The sequence below is a fragment of the Ctenocephalides felis genome, unplaced genomic scaffold (assembly GCF_003426905.1).
Source record: "Ctenocephalides felis isolate EL2017-DRISC unplaced genomic scaffold, ASM342690v1 CF-g0.4_SCAFFOLD_01667, whole genome shotgun sequence".
In the NCBI taxonomy this organism is placed as follows: domain Eukaryota; kingdom Metazoa; phylum Arthropoda; class Insecta; order Siphonaptera; family Pulicidae; genus Ctenocephalides; species Ctenocephalides felis.
The window spans coordinates 1-17793 of NW_020537821.1; the positions used below are offsets into that span (position 1 = coordinate 1).

General features: G+C 28.3%; 1 protein-coding gene across 1 annotated transcript; it reads left to right on the forward strand.

The window, feature by feature from the left end:
• Nucleotides 1–3110: 3110 nt before the first annotated feature.
• Nucleotides 3111–15649, forward strand: LOC113374287 (P protein-like; the record flags this gene model as incomplete). The annotated part of the gene is made up of 17 exons (XM_026614405.1): nucleotides 3111–3220; nucleotides 5511–5655; nucleotides 6222–6318; nucleotides 6511–6646; nucleotides 6730–6920; nucleotides 8493–8765; nucleotides 11155–11358; nucleotides 11429–11544; nucleotides 11767–11905; nucleotides 12017–12152; nucleotides 12238–12431; nucleotides 12506–12663; nucleotides 12748–12826; nucleotides 12900–13010; nucleotides 13079–13226; nucleotides 13381–13474; nucleotides 15272–15649. Coding segments are annotated over 17 exons (2416 nt in total), but the record flags the coding sequence as incomplete, so codon positions are not given.
• Between the last annotated feature and the right edge of the window lie 2144 nt (nucleotides 15650–17793).

Sequence of the window (17793 nt, forward strand, 5' to 3'; positions counted from 1 at the left end):
AACCCTTAAGGCAAATTGCTAGAACTTCCCGTACCAAAAACTAAATTATTAAAAAAAACTTTGCAAAACTTTTATAAAATTGGGTTTTTGAGAAATTTTGAAATTTTGAAAAAAATGTCAATTTTGAAAAAAATGATTTGATTTATATTTTGATTTTTTTCTGAACATTTTTTTAAGCAATCGCGCTGCATAGCTGATTTTGAATCAAAATATAAAAGCGCATAAGCGCCGCGTAGTAGTCAAACGTGTAAACATGGGTATGAAACCCATACATATATACACAAAATTTGTACTTATTATTATAATCTTTATGAAATATCTGATAATACGATATACATATGTCTAATAATCATTTTTGACCACAAATAGCAGATTCTTTAACTTTTTTTATTGGATCTCCGGAGACGGCAGGCCTGCCTTCACAAAAATTTTACTAGTTGTTCATTCCGTCAATACAAGTAAAATGTTTTTTAAATTTTTAAATTGTACTCACCGTTACCTCAAAACTGAAAACCATTTTTGCAACATAATGCCCCGTATCTCCGAAACGGCTAGACCTGCTTTTGCAAAAAACTAATCAGCACGTCTACTTATCAGCAGGAATCGAATGCTTTTTGAATTATTCAAATCGGTTGATCTGTGTTCGCAAAATCGTCGATGAAAATTTGTATCCGCACACACACATACATCCATTTTTCTAAGGTATGCCAAAATGTTCAGAAACTCCTGAAACGTAGAGATATATAAAAAAAAGGGAATTTAATAATATTTGTTGAAAAAAATAGGTAAAATTCAAAATTTTATTTATACATTAATTAGAAACAATAATTGCAGACTACGAAACAAATATATAAGGAATATTTAGGGATACTTGTTTTTGTTCATATTACAAACATTAGTGTTTTTTACAGAACAAAAAAATCTATGATACCTATATTTTTCAGACCGGCCATAGAATATATAATTTTTATCATGCTGTTAACGATAAACGTTAATTTAATTAAAATTAATTTTCGCAATAATATTATTAAGAAGACACAAAAAAAATTGCAGCAATTTTGCTTGCAGAGCTCTAGGACAAAATTGTTTTCTTATACCTGCTCAACCATATTCTATAAATTATTTTAATAATTTTTAAATAGCCATTGTTTATAATTCGAAAATAATCTTTACAGTTATGATAAACTGCTTTGATTTGTTAAATTATTTCTGTTTCTCTATTTAAAATCATTTGTCGTTTGAAGAAATGTTGGGCACTTTGATCTTAAATTATAAATTTTTATTGGTACAGAAAATTATAATTTTTTATTAAATTCTGATTTTTTATTCGAAATGCGAAGTTTATACTACACTTGTTGTATATTATTTGACTGATTCATTAAGATAACAGAATGTATGTTTATTTAAAAATTATTCTCCCAAATGAGTGAAGCAAATATTGTATTGCATATACAAATTAACGGTGACATCAATACAAACTTTGTTTATGAATTTCACATTTGTTCTTAAATGTATCAATATTAATGTGATTAAACATATACAGTTATCCTCATGAATAAAACCGAATGTGAATATTAATAAAATTTTTATAACACTTTTACATATTTAGCTTCACCATAGCTTAATTTTTTAACGAGATTTGAAATTAATATAATTTTAAATAAAAAAATAATCTATACTGAAAAGTATATTAGGATATATTTTGAGTTAGTCCCAAAATTCTACTTATTTCTTGAGTTGCACTTTCTTACTTCTGAAGTGTACATTGTTTTGGTATATCCTCAGGTGAAAAGTTTCAATTTTTTATTATTATTTAAACTAATGAAAATATGTTATTGTTCAGACAGGAATTGCTATTAAGTCTAATTTAAATTGGTTGTATATCTTTAAAAATGCAAATTAGTTTATAACATAATTTATTATGCAAATCTACACAAGTCGTTTGGGAGACAATGATATCTAGACATATTTTTAGCTAAATATGGATAAGTCGAAAACATTGTATTTGTTCTTACAACTTCGCACATCTTTTGCTAGTAAACAAGACCATCTTCCAATGGTCCATGATAATCCAGTCTTTTATTTTTTTTTTAGAAAAGTTGTAGAAAAGTTCGATTTCTACTGCAATCTTCTAACAATGACAATTTACTAGGTGTTATACGACCTCTGATCACATTATATTGAGCTACTCATTCCATGAATTTCATATATCGTAATTTATGTACCTAACACAATATATAAATAAATATTGATTTTCCTTATCACATTTTTGTTTGAAGTTTTTCTAAACATCGGTGAAACAGCTACTGTATTTGTAGGCTTAGTTCGATATTGGTTTTGAACGAATAGGTACTCCGGGTGGATTAATTTTAATTAATAAAGTGTTAGGTCAAAAAAAAAAAAATTTAATCTGAAAGAGCTTTATCAACAGTTATTTTTTTTTAAATATTCGGTTTTGAGTACATAATGACAATTTATTTTGTAATCAGAGCTATGAAAAAAAAGAGTATTTCCTGGCCTAGTTTTCAATCACTTAAATCGCCTACTTTTGATAAGAATGATACATACATACTTTAAAAACATTAAAAATCCTCAAAAACAAATCATTAGAGTTCAAGTCTCGGAGGAACTTTGGCTCCTATTATCTATAGAAGACAATAGGACGTATAATATTGTGTATGATCAAGAAATTACTCAATACGTGCTAATTTTTAAAATCCTGGGCCGTTTGTTAATTTTTTGTTGTTAATATTAGACTGTTATAAGTGGTGACACACGTAGAGTGAACATAAAATACTGAATGTGTAATATCATAAATTATAAAGATCGGTTATCTAAAGCTTCAATTATTTTAAATTATTTTTTTATTAAATTGAAAACATTGTGATGATACATGAAATTATGTGCAATTGTTAATATCATGATTTAAGTGTTATTTGAAATTTATCAAATTTAAAAAGATTTTTACTCTACCCCATATCTCGTCTCCAAAATGAACGGGAATTTTAAAAGTGATACCCCTAAAAACAAACTAATTCTAATTTTCAAAAAAGTCCTAAGACCAAAAAATTAAATAATTCAATTTCTAATTATCGTCCTGTTCCTGTTAGTGAGGTGACTGCTGGTGCCTTGGAAATCTGGAGAACTCTGCCGGAGAAAATCAGGCAAGATCCGAGTTTAGCCAGTTTTCGACAGGAGCATGAGAGACTGGGACTTGGAGGTATGTAACTATCTTTAAATCATTCAATTGATATTCAAAAATTAATATTGAAAATTAAATATTTACACGAATGCAAGAACTTGATGTGTGAACACTTACTACAGAATTTGGTTAAGAAAAACGAGTCATAGAATTATGGCGTCGACTCGGATTATTTTTCTTATTTTCGGTGCAACTTTTGAAATATTTTTTGAAATTATTAATTTTGATTATTCCAAATTCAATTCCATTTGATTATTCACAGATGTATTAAGAAATTGTAATCGGAACAAAATATATAAATATGAAATATATTTAAATTCACATACATATGACATAATTGCCCACATCAAGATCAAATTTGATTTATCTTCACCATAAAAAAAAATTAAAATTAGTGGTGTATGGCATCATGCCTTGAGGCCAAATTGCTGGAACTTCCCGTACCAATTAAAAATTTGAAAATTCGAATTATTTTCGATATTCAAAAAATATTTTCTTCCTTTTTCCAAAAACAATCGTTTCATCACACACCAGAAAGTCCTTCAAATCTTTCAAATCGGATGCTTATCTCTCTCAAAAACTGCCATTTTTTGCACATTTAGCTCGGTATTTCGAAAACGGCTGGATCTACTTTTGCCAAAATCTAATCAGCACATCTCCCTATCAATAGGAATCGAATCTTTTTTTAACGATTCAAATCGGTCGGTTCTTGCGCCCGAAAACGTGGACGGAAAATTGTATCCATATATACAAACGCCAAAATGTTCAGAAACCTTCAAAACGCGAAGAAATGTACAAATTTTCAATTTCGATTTTTACACGATTACAATAACTTACTCTACGGGAAGTTAACAAATAAATAAAATTTTGCAAAAATGTAAATTTACATATACTCTACATTACTTTGAGTTTGAATAATTAAAAACTATCCGAATAGACAATTCAACAAATATTGCTTTTTTCTGCTTTATAGCAATATAACTATATTGACAAATTATTGCTTCGATGACTGGTTCAGCAAATAAAAATATTACTTAGTTTATTGCACCTATTTTTCAGGAAATACATAAAATTCACTTAGAATAATAAGTGAAAAAATAATTTTTTAAAATAAAATCCAGAAATCGTTATAAATTTATTGTCCAAAGAAAAAAAGAATATTCTGTTTGTTGACATACATGAACACTTTAAAAAATCTCACCTCATTTTTTAAAGTATTCATGTATGTCAACAAACAGAATATTCTTTTTTTCTTTGGACAATAAATTTATAACGATTTCTGGATTTTATTTTAAAAAATTATTTTTTCACTTATTATTCTAAAGTGAATTTTATGTATTTCCTGAAAAATAGGTGCAATAAACTAAGTAATATTTTTATTTGCTGAACCAGTCATCGAAGCAATAATTTGTCAATATAGTTATATTGCTATAAAGCAGAAAAAAGCAATATTTGTTGAATTGTCTATTTGGATAGTTTTATTATTGAACGGGTGTTTTTAAATACTGAATATTTTTACATCTGTTTTAAAAAGGCTAGTAAAATTTAGGATTATAAATAAGCCTTAAAAATAATAATCTGACCATTCACAGAATCCAGGCGCAATAAACTTTGTTATAATATATTGCTCCGTGCACACCAATTTATTTTTATATTATTTTTAAGATTTTTGGTATAAATTTTGATACGGTAAAAGGGAAAACAATACTCACCAAATATAATATAAATATAATTTTTAGTTGTCAAGATATTCGAATAATAAATTTCGATATAGTTTTGTTCTAATTATCAAGATTTGTTATTATTTATCATTATAATAAAATAGTATAAATTTTCTATTTTATATAATTCAACATTTCTAAGAAGATACTACATGTAAACACCGTAAAAATATCAGTATACGGTAATAACATTCTGAAAATTATCGATAGTATTGGCGATAAATATTATTATAATCCCTTTGTTGCTTTTTTGAAGCAGGACTATAAAATTGAAGGTCATTTCAAAACAAGTATGAATCTAAGTGTCCATTCATTTTTTAATTAGTTTAAGATAATAAATAAAGCAAACCAGACTCCACTACGCACTTGTATTAACTATTGTTCTGCACCATTACAAGAAATTTGAGCGGCATTATATTTAATTAATGCATTTTCAATGCTCAGCGGCTTTATTTGAATATTATCTAATCAATAGACTATAAAATGATCGTTATTTTGAGCATATCAACAATCGAGGAAATAACAAAATAATAAAATACCATTTTTATATGATGTAATTGCATTGTGTAATTTGATTTTAATTATAGATGTTTGCGATGAAATTGATCCGCTTCCCAATGATGATAATCCAAACGAAGAAGAGGAAGATAGGTTGGAAAATGAAAATTCTGGTAGGAAGATGGATTACCTTTCCATAAATGTAGCAACTGTTGCGTCTAGGCCAAATAATGGGTAATGATAATGATATTTTTATTTATATTAAATATAGTATTGATAATGAAATATTTATTATTTAACTCCTTCGCTACGAGAGTGTTTTCAGTAGCACTACAGAACGGATAGACACAATAATATATTTTAAGATTTTTCTTGATAAATTAAAAATTGCGCCTTTGATAAACTAAAAACTACAACAAAAGTTAAACATTTCCAATAGTTTAATGCATAATGATAAATTTTGAAGCAATGTCCAAAACGCTAAATGTCGTCTATAGACGACATCTGTACACACATCATGCCAAGCGGATGTCGTCCATGGACGACATTAGTATGCACAAGTAGTCAAATGAATGTTGTCATTAGATTATACATGATCCATTGTTATGCAGTATTAATGCAACCAGATATACAAGTGACTTCCTTTAAGAAAATCGTTAATGTTGTTTTGCCTGATATTTAAATACACTCAAAATTACCTATTATTTTTGAGTAAAGAGCACAATTTCTAAAAATATAAGTATTACTTGAAATTAAATTTTAAAGTTTATGCTGTGACTAACATATTTTCAAATATTTAGGCAAAAAGCACAATTTTCTGCACCCGCAAATAGAGATGCTTCTACTGTTGAAGGAGATTTGGATCAAGACACAGATGAAGTTACTGGTCACAGAAAGGTAAGATATTAATTTCAATTGATGATTTAATGATATTGAATTTCAATTGATGATTTGATGAAATTAAAAAAAAAATTCAAATTTATAATTTGAAGCAGGTTACTCCACCATAGTTTTTCAAGCCCTTAAAAAGTTTTGCTTAAATATTTTAGATAAAAATTTCAGATTTTTAATATTATTTTATTTCTTTAGCTGAAACCTTGGATAAAATCTTTAAAAATAGGCCTATTACTGGGATGTTGGTTATTGTTCACCGCAATACTGATGACGAAAAATGAAAGAGTTGAAACTCTTAAGCAAATATCAATTCCAGTAGGAAAAGTTCGCAGTGAGTATTGATCGGTTGCAACCTTGTGCAAACAATATTATTTAATTTTTACATTATTTAATTCTTCAAATCTTTTGTTACAGGTTTCATTTTGCCAGAGAGATTGAATGGTGCCAGATTACAAATAGAACTATCAGGAGCATTTTTACCTGAGCATTATGGAAATTTGTCGATTAATTATATTGAACTATGGTTGGAAATTTTGGAGGTTTCTCAAAGTGTGGATCCTGCAAATGCATCTCACTTGAAAAAGCACGAAGTTCTATACATACATGTAATATATGTTAAAATATAATATAATACCTTCAACTTCATATAATATTAAGAATCATTCTTATAGTCAATATTTAAAAGAATCATGTTATTTAACATGATGTAAACTGTTATTAATTTGGTTAAACTTCTGAACAATATTTTATGTTTTTAACTGCACGACACTATTAATAAGATGACCATATTTTTTTGAAGTCAAAATCGGGACGGTAATTTTTAGTTATGCTAATTCAGGACGGGAGGGGGGGAGGTGTAGTGAGCTTTAAAATACTGAATCCATTTTAAAAAAATAAATTTTTACATGAATCAATTTTTTTAAAATCAGAATTGCAGACTTTTAGTAAGAACTTTATTATTCTATTAAATGTAATACTTTTTTATCATTTTCTTATTTTATATTTTTCTATCTATACATTTTTTTTGCTTATGAGCTTTGTATAAAATTATATTCAATTTTCTTCATGGTTAATTTGAAAAAATTAGCACTTGTTTGTTTTCACAATTTTTGTTCATTTACCTACAATTTTCAAAAATGCGGGACAAAAGATTTAAATCCGAGACAAATTTTACTATTTAACTACTAAATATCTCAAGGTGGAAATCCGGGACGTATGGTCACCTTACTATTAAGTACATTTAAATTTCCCAGTTTAATTATCTTTACGAGATTAAGATTACGAGAAATATTTTTTATCATTGGCATTAACACGTTAATCGCCATGTCAGTCACATGCCTGAGGCTATGGAGTGCTACATTAGGCATAGGCAATTTTGTAGTATCAGAAATAATATTTTAATATATGTCAGCCATATATGTGCCGCATAAAATTGTTTTTCCAAAATTTTGGCCAAAACAAATTTTTTATTGAATACTTTTATTGAATATTAACGATCGTTTTATTGAATATTAATGATTATTTCAGAAAAAAATATACATGCCTCATTATAACTTAATTAGATAATTTAGTTAAAATTGTATCAAAAAAACTCAATGTATTCAATAAAAAATTTGTTTTGGCCAAAATTTTGGAAAAGCAATTTTATGCAGCACATTAATGGCTGAAATATATTGAAATATTATTTCTGATACTACAAAATTGCCTATGCCTAATATAGAACGCTATAGCTTCACCCAAATATGACTAACATATAATTTATCTGAAAAAATGTCGAATTGATCTGGAAAATGTCGTTATTTGAGTTGTTCTTCCACGTATACATGGGAAGTGCTTGGAAAATATAAATAGAACAAACCGAATTTATTTGTATAAATATTATTTTTATAATTATCAATATTATATTTTGCAAATATTGATTGATGACAAGCAACATACATTACAATGTATAGTTTGCTGGAAGTCAGCAAGTGCAAATATTTAATTAAACCCCGGAAAATTACTTGACGTAATAACGTCATTTATAGAACATCGTTTCATTAACATTCAAATATTAGTTTAACTTTCTTATTAACATAACTAGTTTAGGCTAATAAGCTATACATTAAACTAGCAATTTCTATTTATAATTTAATATTTATGCATCAGTTGATTACATGTAAATTGTTTGTTTGTAGAACATTTCCGATGCGTCTTTCTGGCGCCTGCCAATAGTCTCCGAAGATCTGTTCGATATTGTGCCAGAACTTACCAGAAGGCGCGTCTTCACTTTGGGAAGTTACCCGTCCAGGAAGATCCCAGACAGCGTCGCCCGTGTTCGAATGCGCACCAATGCCGAGGCCAATTTTCCTCTCAGCATCGGATACGATGTCAGCCCCATCGACATGGATGATGGAGTTATTTACGCCGCTGTTGTTCTTTTGGGGCTATATATTTTGATTGTGTTTGAGGTAATATTTTGTTGTTAATTTGAAAGTGGCATTGTGCCTTAAAGCAAGTTGCATGAACTTCCCGAAATGTCTAATAATTGACTTAATTCACCGAAATTAGGATTTTGGATATTGAGATAAAATTTTCACCAATTTATTTCGAAAATAGTTTTTGCTTTCGCTTTGTAAACCATTTTTGCCATTTTAAATTTGTATTTTTCCAACACATTTAAATTATTTGTAATTATACTAAATATAGTGCACAGACTAGTGTACTTTCATATCCAAAAATTGTAGCTTGTCATTCCAAATTTTAACTAATTTATATAATTCAACCCATTTTTGAGGAACTGTTTTAGTGCATTAACTTTACGCTACGCTACTAATTTTTTCAAACTTCGATGATTTTTTTAAAGTAAACGGCTAGTCGCAGGGTCATTTTAGAATGTTCTTTAGATTCATGATATCCATCGTCAAAAAAAAAATTAATAAAAATCGTCAAAAAAAACTCAACAATTAATTACAAGAACACGTGCCAGCGGATCTTTACCAAAAACTAATCAGTTCGATTACCAACCAATACTTTTTAGTTTTTGAATTTTTAAAATCGATTCAGAATTGCGGATGAATACTTAGATGAAATTTTGTTTCACTTTTCTGCTATTAACAATGAAACGGCTTGACTGTTTGTAGCGCAAAACTGACAAAAGCTAGTCCTTATCCAGTTACAGCGAATGGCTTTTAAATTTTTGTACTCAGGTCAGCCTTTTTTGAGAAAACGCACCAACAAAATGGCAAAAATCAGCTCACATACACATACACATACTTCATTCAAATTTCATCTCTTGCGATTCAGAATGGCTTGAAATGTCGAAAAAACAAAAAATTTACAAATCGTTTTTTTTATGAAAACATTTTCTCCTTCGGAAAGTTGGTCTTCATATAAACTTATTACGGACAAATTTGGTGATTTTTAAATTTTTTATTCAGAAATTAATTAATTAAAAAATTAAATAAAATAATATCAACCCTTTCGCTGCTAGCGTCGTCCATAGACGACATGCTTCCGTGTGTATGAATGTCGCCTATAGACTTCATCTAGTATCACAAATTTGGGTTAACTCATTCTCATTTGAATAATTGAAATATATTATTTGTTATTGTGGTTTTAAGTTTTTTTAAGCGTAAATAAATCATATAAATTTTTAAATACATTTCTATCGTTAATGAATGGAAAATCTGAGAATATTTTTGTGTGAGACAATATTTACTTGGGCGATTTACTGGCTCGTAAAGCAGCATCACTCTTGCGGAAAACCCTCTCACGGCGAAAGGGTTAATAATTTAAATATCTACATGATATTGATCAAATAATTCAAATTTTATAATTAATAATTCCATCAAAATTAGTTTCTGCTTTTAAAATCTATAACTCGCCTGACTAACAAATTTTATCCACACGTAAATGTATAGTTTCATGTTCAATATTCAGGAGAACTTCTATACTATATTTATTGGATAAGTAACACTTCGATTTTGATGAATTTGAAAATAGTTAGTTTTTTTGTAAAGCTTATCTTGTTATGCTGATCATAATTCTTTTGCGTCTTTTCAATTAGTATTGCAAATTATTACTGTAGCAATTTTACGATGTTATAAAACCCACATATGACCTCTTATACATTACTTTATATGTAATTCTGTCTGGCTGAAATTGCAATAAAATAGATTTATTAGTAAAATGCTAAACATGGTTGTCACGTATTTTTTAACTGTTGATGATTTCATTTATCATAAACTTTAATGATTTGGATATCCCTCGTTTAACTTCCATAAACATAATTTGAAATGATTTATTTAGTTATAAAACAAATAGCTAAAATAATCATTTTGATTATTTTTCTGTATCTAGTTGAATCTCAATTAATTTAGTTTAATCGTAGCTAAATAAATGCTGGTTTATTGACGTGCTTTAGCTTTAATTAGAAAATCACTCACTAAAGTTTTTTTTTTCTCTTAAAATAGTAGCTTTATTTAAATTTAATCATGACAGCTTATAAAATTAAATCATTTTGTTTGCTATTCATCAATAATTAAAAAAAAACATTGAATCGAACCATTATCGCAATTCATAAAAAGGCTCCTCGATTGCATTATTTAAAATTTCTTTGAACGCAGTGAAATGTTTGGTAAATCGACAACCAATTAAAACCAAACTAACAACAACAACCTTACCAATCATTTATAAAATTATTTAAATTAAATACTAGTTGGAAAGATATTCTTTTTATTCAATATAGAACTATGTTGAACTCTACACTTATCTACATTGAATCGCTACTTTTTTCTATCAAGTGGATAATAATGTATTATTTATTTATGCTAATTCTAAATTTTCTATTATTCTCAGATTGTTCATCGTACATTTGCTGCAATTTTGGCATCAACAATGAGCGTTGCTATTTTAGCAGCATTGAATGAAAGGCCAACAATGTCGGAGTTGATTTCTTGGATTGATGTAGAAACCCTTCTTTTGCTTTTCTCAATGATGGTTTTGGTCGCAATCTTCTCAGAAACCGGTATTTTTGACTTTTTGGCAGTTTACGCATACAAGGTAAAATATTCGATCGATATTGTTCTGATAATTTGAAAAGAATTATGGTTGATAAAATAATAAATTGCAGATCACATCTGGAAGAATATGGCCATTGATTAACTGTTTATGTCTCTTCACGGCGATAATGAGTTCTTTCTTGGATAATGTCACAACCGTCCTGCTTATGACACCGGTTACGATAAGGTGAATAAAAAGTTTTATTTTATTAAATTTATTCATGTGATGGCATATAATTCAAATATTTTGCAGTGTCGTACCAAGAATAACACTTAGTTACAATTTTATTACATTGTTTAAATCGATAAAAAATTATAATGCTTCAGAAATGCTAATATGTGTATTAGATGTTTGTTTTATGATATGTATTATGAATGAGAGAATTTAAAAATATATTTATCACCACAGGTTATGTGAAGTCATGGAGCTAAATCCGGTACCCATCTTGATGTCCATGATAATTTACTCAAATATTGGCGGAGCTTTGACACCAGTTGGCGATCCTCCAAATGTTATTATCGCTTCTAACAGTCACATTTCACAGAATGTAAGTTTTATAATTTCTCTTAAATGAGACAATCATCAATTTACTAAATCAAAGCTGTATTTAGCTTTGAGTGTATATAGATATAATTATTTCATTTGTTTTTATTTTTAGGGCGTTAACTTCACTACTTTCACTATGCACATGGCAATCGGAGTACTACTAGTTATGGTCCAAACGTATTTCCAATTAAGATTGAAGTTTAGGAACATCAACAATTTGAGATTTTCTGAACCTCACGATGTTCAAGGTAGTATTTTATAGGTTACTTACATTAATCCAGTTTTAACGTCTCAAGAATTTTTATTAAATATTTTGTTATTTACCTTTTTTAGAGTTGAGACATGAGATTGCAGTCTGGCAAAGAGCAGCAGCTTCGCTATCCAGTTACTCAAAAGACGAAGATTTGGTCAGAGAAACATTAACCAAAAAAGTACAAAGATTATTAGCTCAATTGAAGAAAAAATTGCTCAGTGGCAGTGTACCATTTGAAAGCTACAAAGCTAACCTTGAAGAATTGCAGCAGAAGGTAGTAAATTTTAATTGACATATCTTCAACTCATTTTTCTATTAGTATTATATAAAGTCTTATATTTCTTACAGTATCCAATTCGTAACAAGGTATTACTTGTCAAGTCAGGCATAACTCTTGTATTTGTCATCAGTTTCTTCTTCCTGCACTCAGTACCTGAACTGCAAAGATTGTCTTTGGGCTGGACAGCTTTGTTAGGAGCACTACTTTTGCTAATTTTGGCAGATAGGTTAATATTTTAAATTATATTTACAATTTGCTTATTTACATTCTTTTAGTATGAAATTTTACAAATAATTTTGCGATCTTATAGGGAAGATATGGAGTCAGTCTTGGCAAGAGTAGAATGGACAACGTTACTTTTCTTCGCTGCCTTATTTGTTCTTATGGAGGTAAGTTGAAATATGATGTAAATAATTCCCAATTAGTATAGGAATTCAAAATAAAAATTATTTGTCATCTTAGGCGCTTTCAAAACTGGGTCTGATTGATTGGATAGGAAAACAAACTGAAGCAGTCATTCTTTCAGTATCTGAAGAATCAAGATTGGCAGTAGCGATATTGTTAATACTTTGGGTAAGACAAATTACTAATACTATATTATAATCTTATCTTTCATTTATTTAAAATTCATTATTCTCTAGGTTTCTGCCATCGCTTCTGCATTCGTCGACAACATTCCTCTAACGACAATGATGGTCAAAATCGCGATCTCTTTAGCGGAAAATGAAGAATTAGGCTTACCATTGCAACCTTTAGTTTGGGCACTCGCTTTCGGTGCTTGCTTGGGAGGTAATCGATAATATAAATAATTTTTTATGTGTAGTTACAACAATTTGTAATGGTTGAATTTAAACAATCCTTTTCACACATAATTAACTAACTAAACTAAAACGTAACTAAATAAAATACTAAAAATACTAAAGTTATAAATTTTTTATTTTAGGCAATGGAACATTAATTGGAGCTTCGGCTAATGTGGTTTGTGCGGGTGTAGCCGAACAACATGGTTATAGATTTACATTTGTCGAGTATTTCAAGTAAGTTTTCTGAATCTTCTTGTTATTTTGCTAATGTTATTTGTGAAAAAGATTGATGCGCGCCTACAATAATGCAATTTCTGATCATGAAAAACTATTTGTACCTTTTAAATCAGGCGGTTTTTGAGTAAGAAAGTACATTTCAAACATTCCATACAAACATGTATTGAGATCTTATCTAGATAAGCTTATCTAGTTCTGATCTAGATAGGCCGACTGCTTCTATCTTTGACATTAGGTCAAATTTTATGGCAAACATCGATTTCATTGAGAATATTTTAAAAATATGCCTCTAAATATGCAGTAAAAGCAATAAAAAATGCAAGCTCACACATTTTGCTACGACAATGTTTTCCGTAGGTGTGATACTGCTCTACTGAACAGTGAGCCGCCCAATAGCGCTACTGAATGATTGGAGGGATGTTTTAGTATTTTTTAATCGTCATAAAAAAATCAAAAAAAAAAAAATTGATAAATTTTAAGCAGGTGTCGACACATTGGATATTTACTTATCTATGTTGGATGTCGGCTATAGATGACACATATGTAGTCGGCATGTGTATGTCGCCTATAGTTTGTTGTGAAAGGGTTAAAAACTAATTCGAATCCATTTGGCTAATTGTTCTAATAGCCATCTTCCAAGCGTACAACAATATTCTTCTTGTTTTATGGGAAGAAGACAAAGTTTATCTATGAGTTATAATTAAGGTGACCATTTTTTTAAATCAAAACCGGAACGGCAATTTCCAATTATTCAAACGGTTTTTTAAAATAACAAATGCTATTCAAGGATACAGTGAAAAGAAGCTTTTTATCTAAATCATTTTTTAACTTCTCGTAGGGTGAGTCATAGTAATCGCAAAAAAATCGAAAATGAAAATTTTTATATATCTTCACGTTTCAATGGTTTTTGAACAGTTTTGCATACCTTAGAAAAAATTGATGTACGTGTGTGTGTTTGTAAGCGGATAAAAATTTTCGTCGACGATTTCGGGAACACCAATCAACCGATTTCAATAATTCAAAAAATATTCGATTCGTATTGATAAGGGGAGACGTGCTAAAGTTTTTGGCGAAGGCAGGTCTCGCTGTTCCAAATATACGGGGCAAAAAATGCCAAAAACGGTAACTCGGTTTTTAAGAAAACACACGGTTCGATGTTAATAAATCAAAAATTTTGGAAAGGCAGGATCAGCGGTTATGGACTCTCAAAAAAAAAAAAAAAAATAAGTTAGAAAAATGTCATTTGGCGGTCAAAAATGTTTTGGACATATGTACATCAAATTATCAGATATTTTATAGAGATTTTAATAATGTGTACACATTTTGAGTAAATTTTTTGGGTTCCAAACAAAAGTTCCAGCAAATTGCCTTAAGGCACGATGCCATGCATTCCGCTAGTTATTAATCAAAATTGCTAACATTTGTATGTATATTTTTTTTTGCTTTTGAGCCTTGTTTGAAATTTTATTCAATTTTCTCCATATATAATTTGAAAAAAATAGCACTTGTTCGTTTGTTTACATAATTTTTATTAATTTTGATTTTAATTGAGCAAAAGATCTAAATCCGGGACAAATATTGATTTTAGAAAAACCCGGGATACAAGTTGGAAATATCCGGTGCTGTCTCGGCCAAACCTGGACGTATCTGGTCACCTTAGTTTATAATATATATTGAGATTTGTTAAGTCAATGACATTAGATTAATTTTTCAATATTTTTTATTGATATAAGAAGTTAATGAGTATTATTGTATAAAATTTCAGAGATTACTAACTTGTTTATTTTTTTCTAGGGTCGGTTTTCCAGTTATGATCGGCAGCATACTAGTAACCACCGTGTACCTTATGATCGCCCACGTCGCCTTGCAATGGCATTGATGTCACATGTACCTGAAATTACAATTAGGTTTTATGAAATATTGTTTATAATTTAAGACACCCAATATTAATGCAATAATTGCAAACATGAGTAACGCACATTTAATGAGAATTGCATTTGATTCACTATTAAATACAGATTTTGACAAGCATTAGAAAAGAAAACTATGTTTTGAATAAGTTTATGAACATGAATTTATATAGTATTCGAAACATGTTTCAATAAATTTATCAAATACGCTTTAGGTGAAATAGCATATTTTTATGAGTATAGTGTATATTTTCTAAAACAAAATACGAGATTGGATGTACCATATTTTTAACTAAAAAATCATGTGTGCAATTTTATAATATTAAAAAAAAATCGAATTGCCTTAGTGTTCGTTCGCGAATATTAAACTGAGGTATAAGTATTAGTGAGTATTAAATTAAAATCTTAGAAAATTGTTCTTCGTACAAAAATAATTACACATCACTTTGTTGCACGTGAAATATTGTTCTTAATAATAAATCTGTTACTACAAATCTAATAAAGTTAATGTATAAACTAATACGAATCAAATCGTGGTAAGCACGTTACCATATCTAAAATATTTTTGATAATGTATATAATTATAGATCTATAAAAAATCATTGATAGTTTTTGAAGACAAAATGTAAAATTATTTTAGATGCATTTAAACAAATTGAAAAATGCATTTTGTCATTTCATTAACATAGATTTCCTATTAGACCATTTAAATAAACAATTGTTTAGTTTGAACAAATGGTGTAGGTGAATTTAATTTAAAGTATTGTAGACAACTAATTAAATTGATAAATAATGAAATGTAATTGTTATAAATCAAAATTTTCATATAAACTTGTATATGTATAATATAGTTTAGCGACATGTTATTTATAGATACGTATATTTTAGTAATTTATGATATTTGAGTTACGTTAATTTTAGAATAATTATTGATATTTTATTTTATCATAATATTTGTTTCTCACTTGCATATGTACATTTTATTTCGAAGATCTTTAACGATCTTGTAAAAGTTCAAATTAAAAAAAAACTCATAAAATTTCGTATGTGATAATTAAAAATATTCAATAAGATAAAGTGAATTCTAAATTTGATGAAAATATATATAATTGGTTACTAGTAATATATATTTTTTATCAGAAATACTTGTTGTATAGGTAATTTTGTCACTGTAAATAAACAATTTTGAATAAAATTAATTTTATTTTTAATAAGTAATTTTCAATGAAATTTGTTAGATGATTGGAGCAAGAAGATGATTAGATACCGTACCAATTAAATCAGAAATTTAGATGAACATTAAATTAGTATCTAGATTTTGTACAAACAGGTACAGTATTTAAATTATATTTTTTAAATTAAAAACACAATATCAAATCTCACATAAAATTAATTTTGGCAAGTTTTGAAACAACAAATTTGGTTCTTTATATTTAAAATATTTTAAAAGGAATGTTATTTTACAGGGCAAAGTCGTCAGTCAAATCAAGTAGATCATGTGGATATGGAGATAAACCAATATGGTAAACCAAATGTTTCCAATGATTTTTTTGAAATTATTATTTTTATCCCTATTTCTGTTGAAACACATATTCTTCTTATAATTAGTTCTTCTATCGATATCCGACGTTATTTTGAAAAAATAAAATAACACAATAGAGAAGGGGTGTCAACCCCGGAGGGTGGTGGCGGAGTCCAAATTGTTTTCACTTTTGAACTTGAGGGTGAGATGAACTTAATTCCAAAATTTCATGCAAATTGGAGCACAGTAAAACCAAAGCGCTCCATTGACCGGAGGATTCTGAGTTTTTGCATATACGCATCAGGCACTATAATTACAATCGTCAAAGTGAGTCTTTCTCTCGATTTTTAATTTTTTTTTTAATGTTAATCATGTTTCTTATCTTGTTTTTCAATCTGCAAATAATATTCTAAAGCTTGAAGAAACTATTTGATTTTCACTTCTCTTCTATTGCCTGAATTACTTTAGGAGCTTCAATTCTCGAACTCATATTTATTTACTCAAAATTTAGTATCAAGTTGGAAGGCTTTTCAATATATTTACCGAGTTGTGCCTAATTTGTATTTCTTTAAAATATTCTATTCTTTACACATTTATTATGTAGCTTCGATTAAATACCCAATAAATCAATAGTTTATCCAATTTTAGATGAAACTATTGTTAGAAACAAATGCATTAATGTACGTAACCATTTACCATTACTCAATTCATATGTTTGAAATATGTAGCCAGGCGTATTTAGTTACTGAAACTAGAAAATATTTCTGTACGCAAGAATGTAATCAACCATTGGTGGCGTATTAAAAATGATCTTTGAAATTTAATTAATTAATATGATAAAATTTATATGCACATGTATAGGCACAAGTCTTAAATTCTTTTTT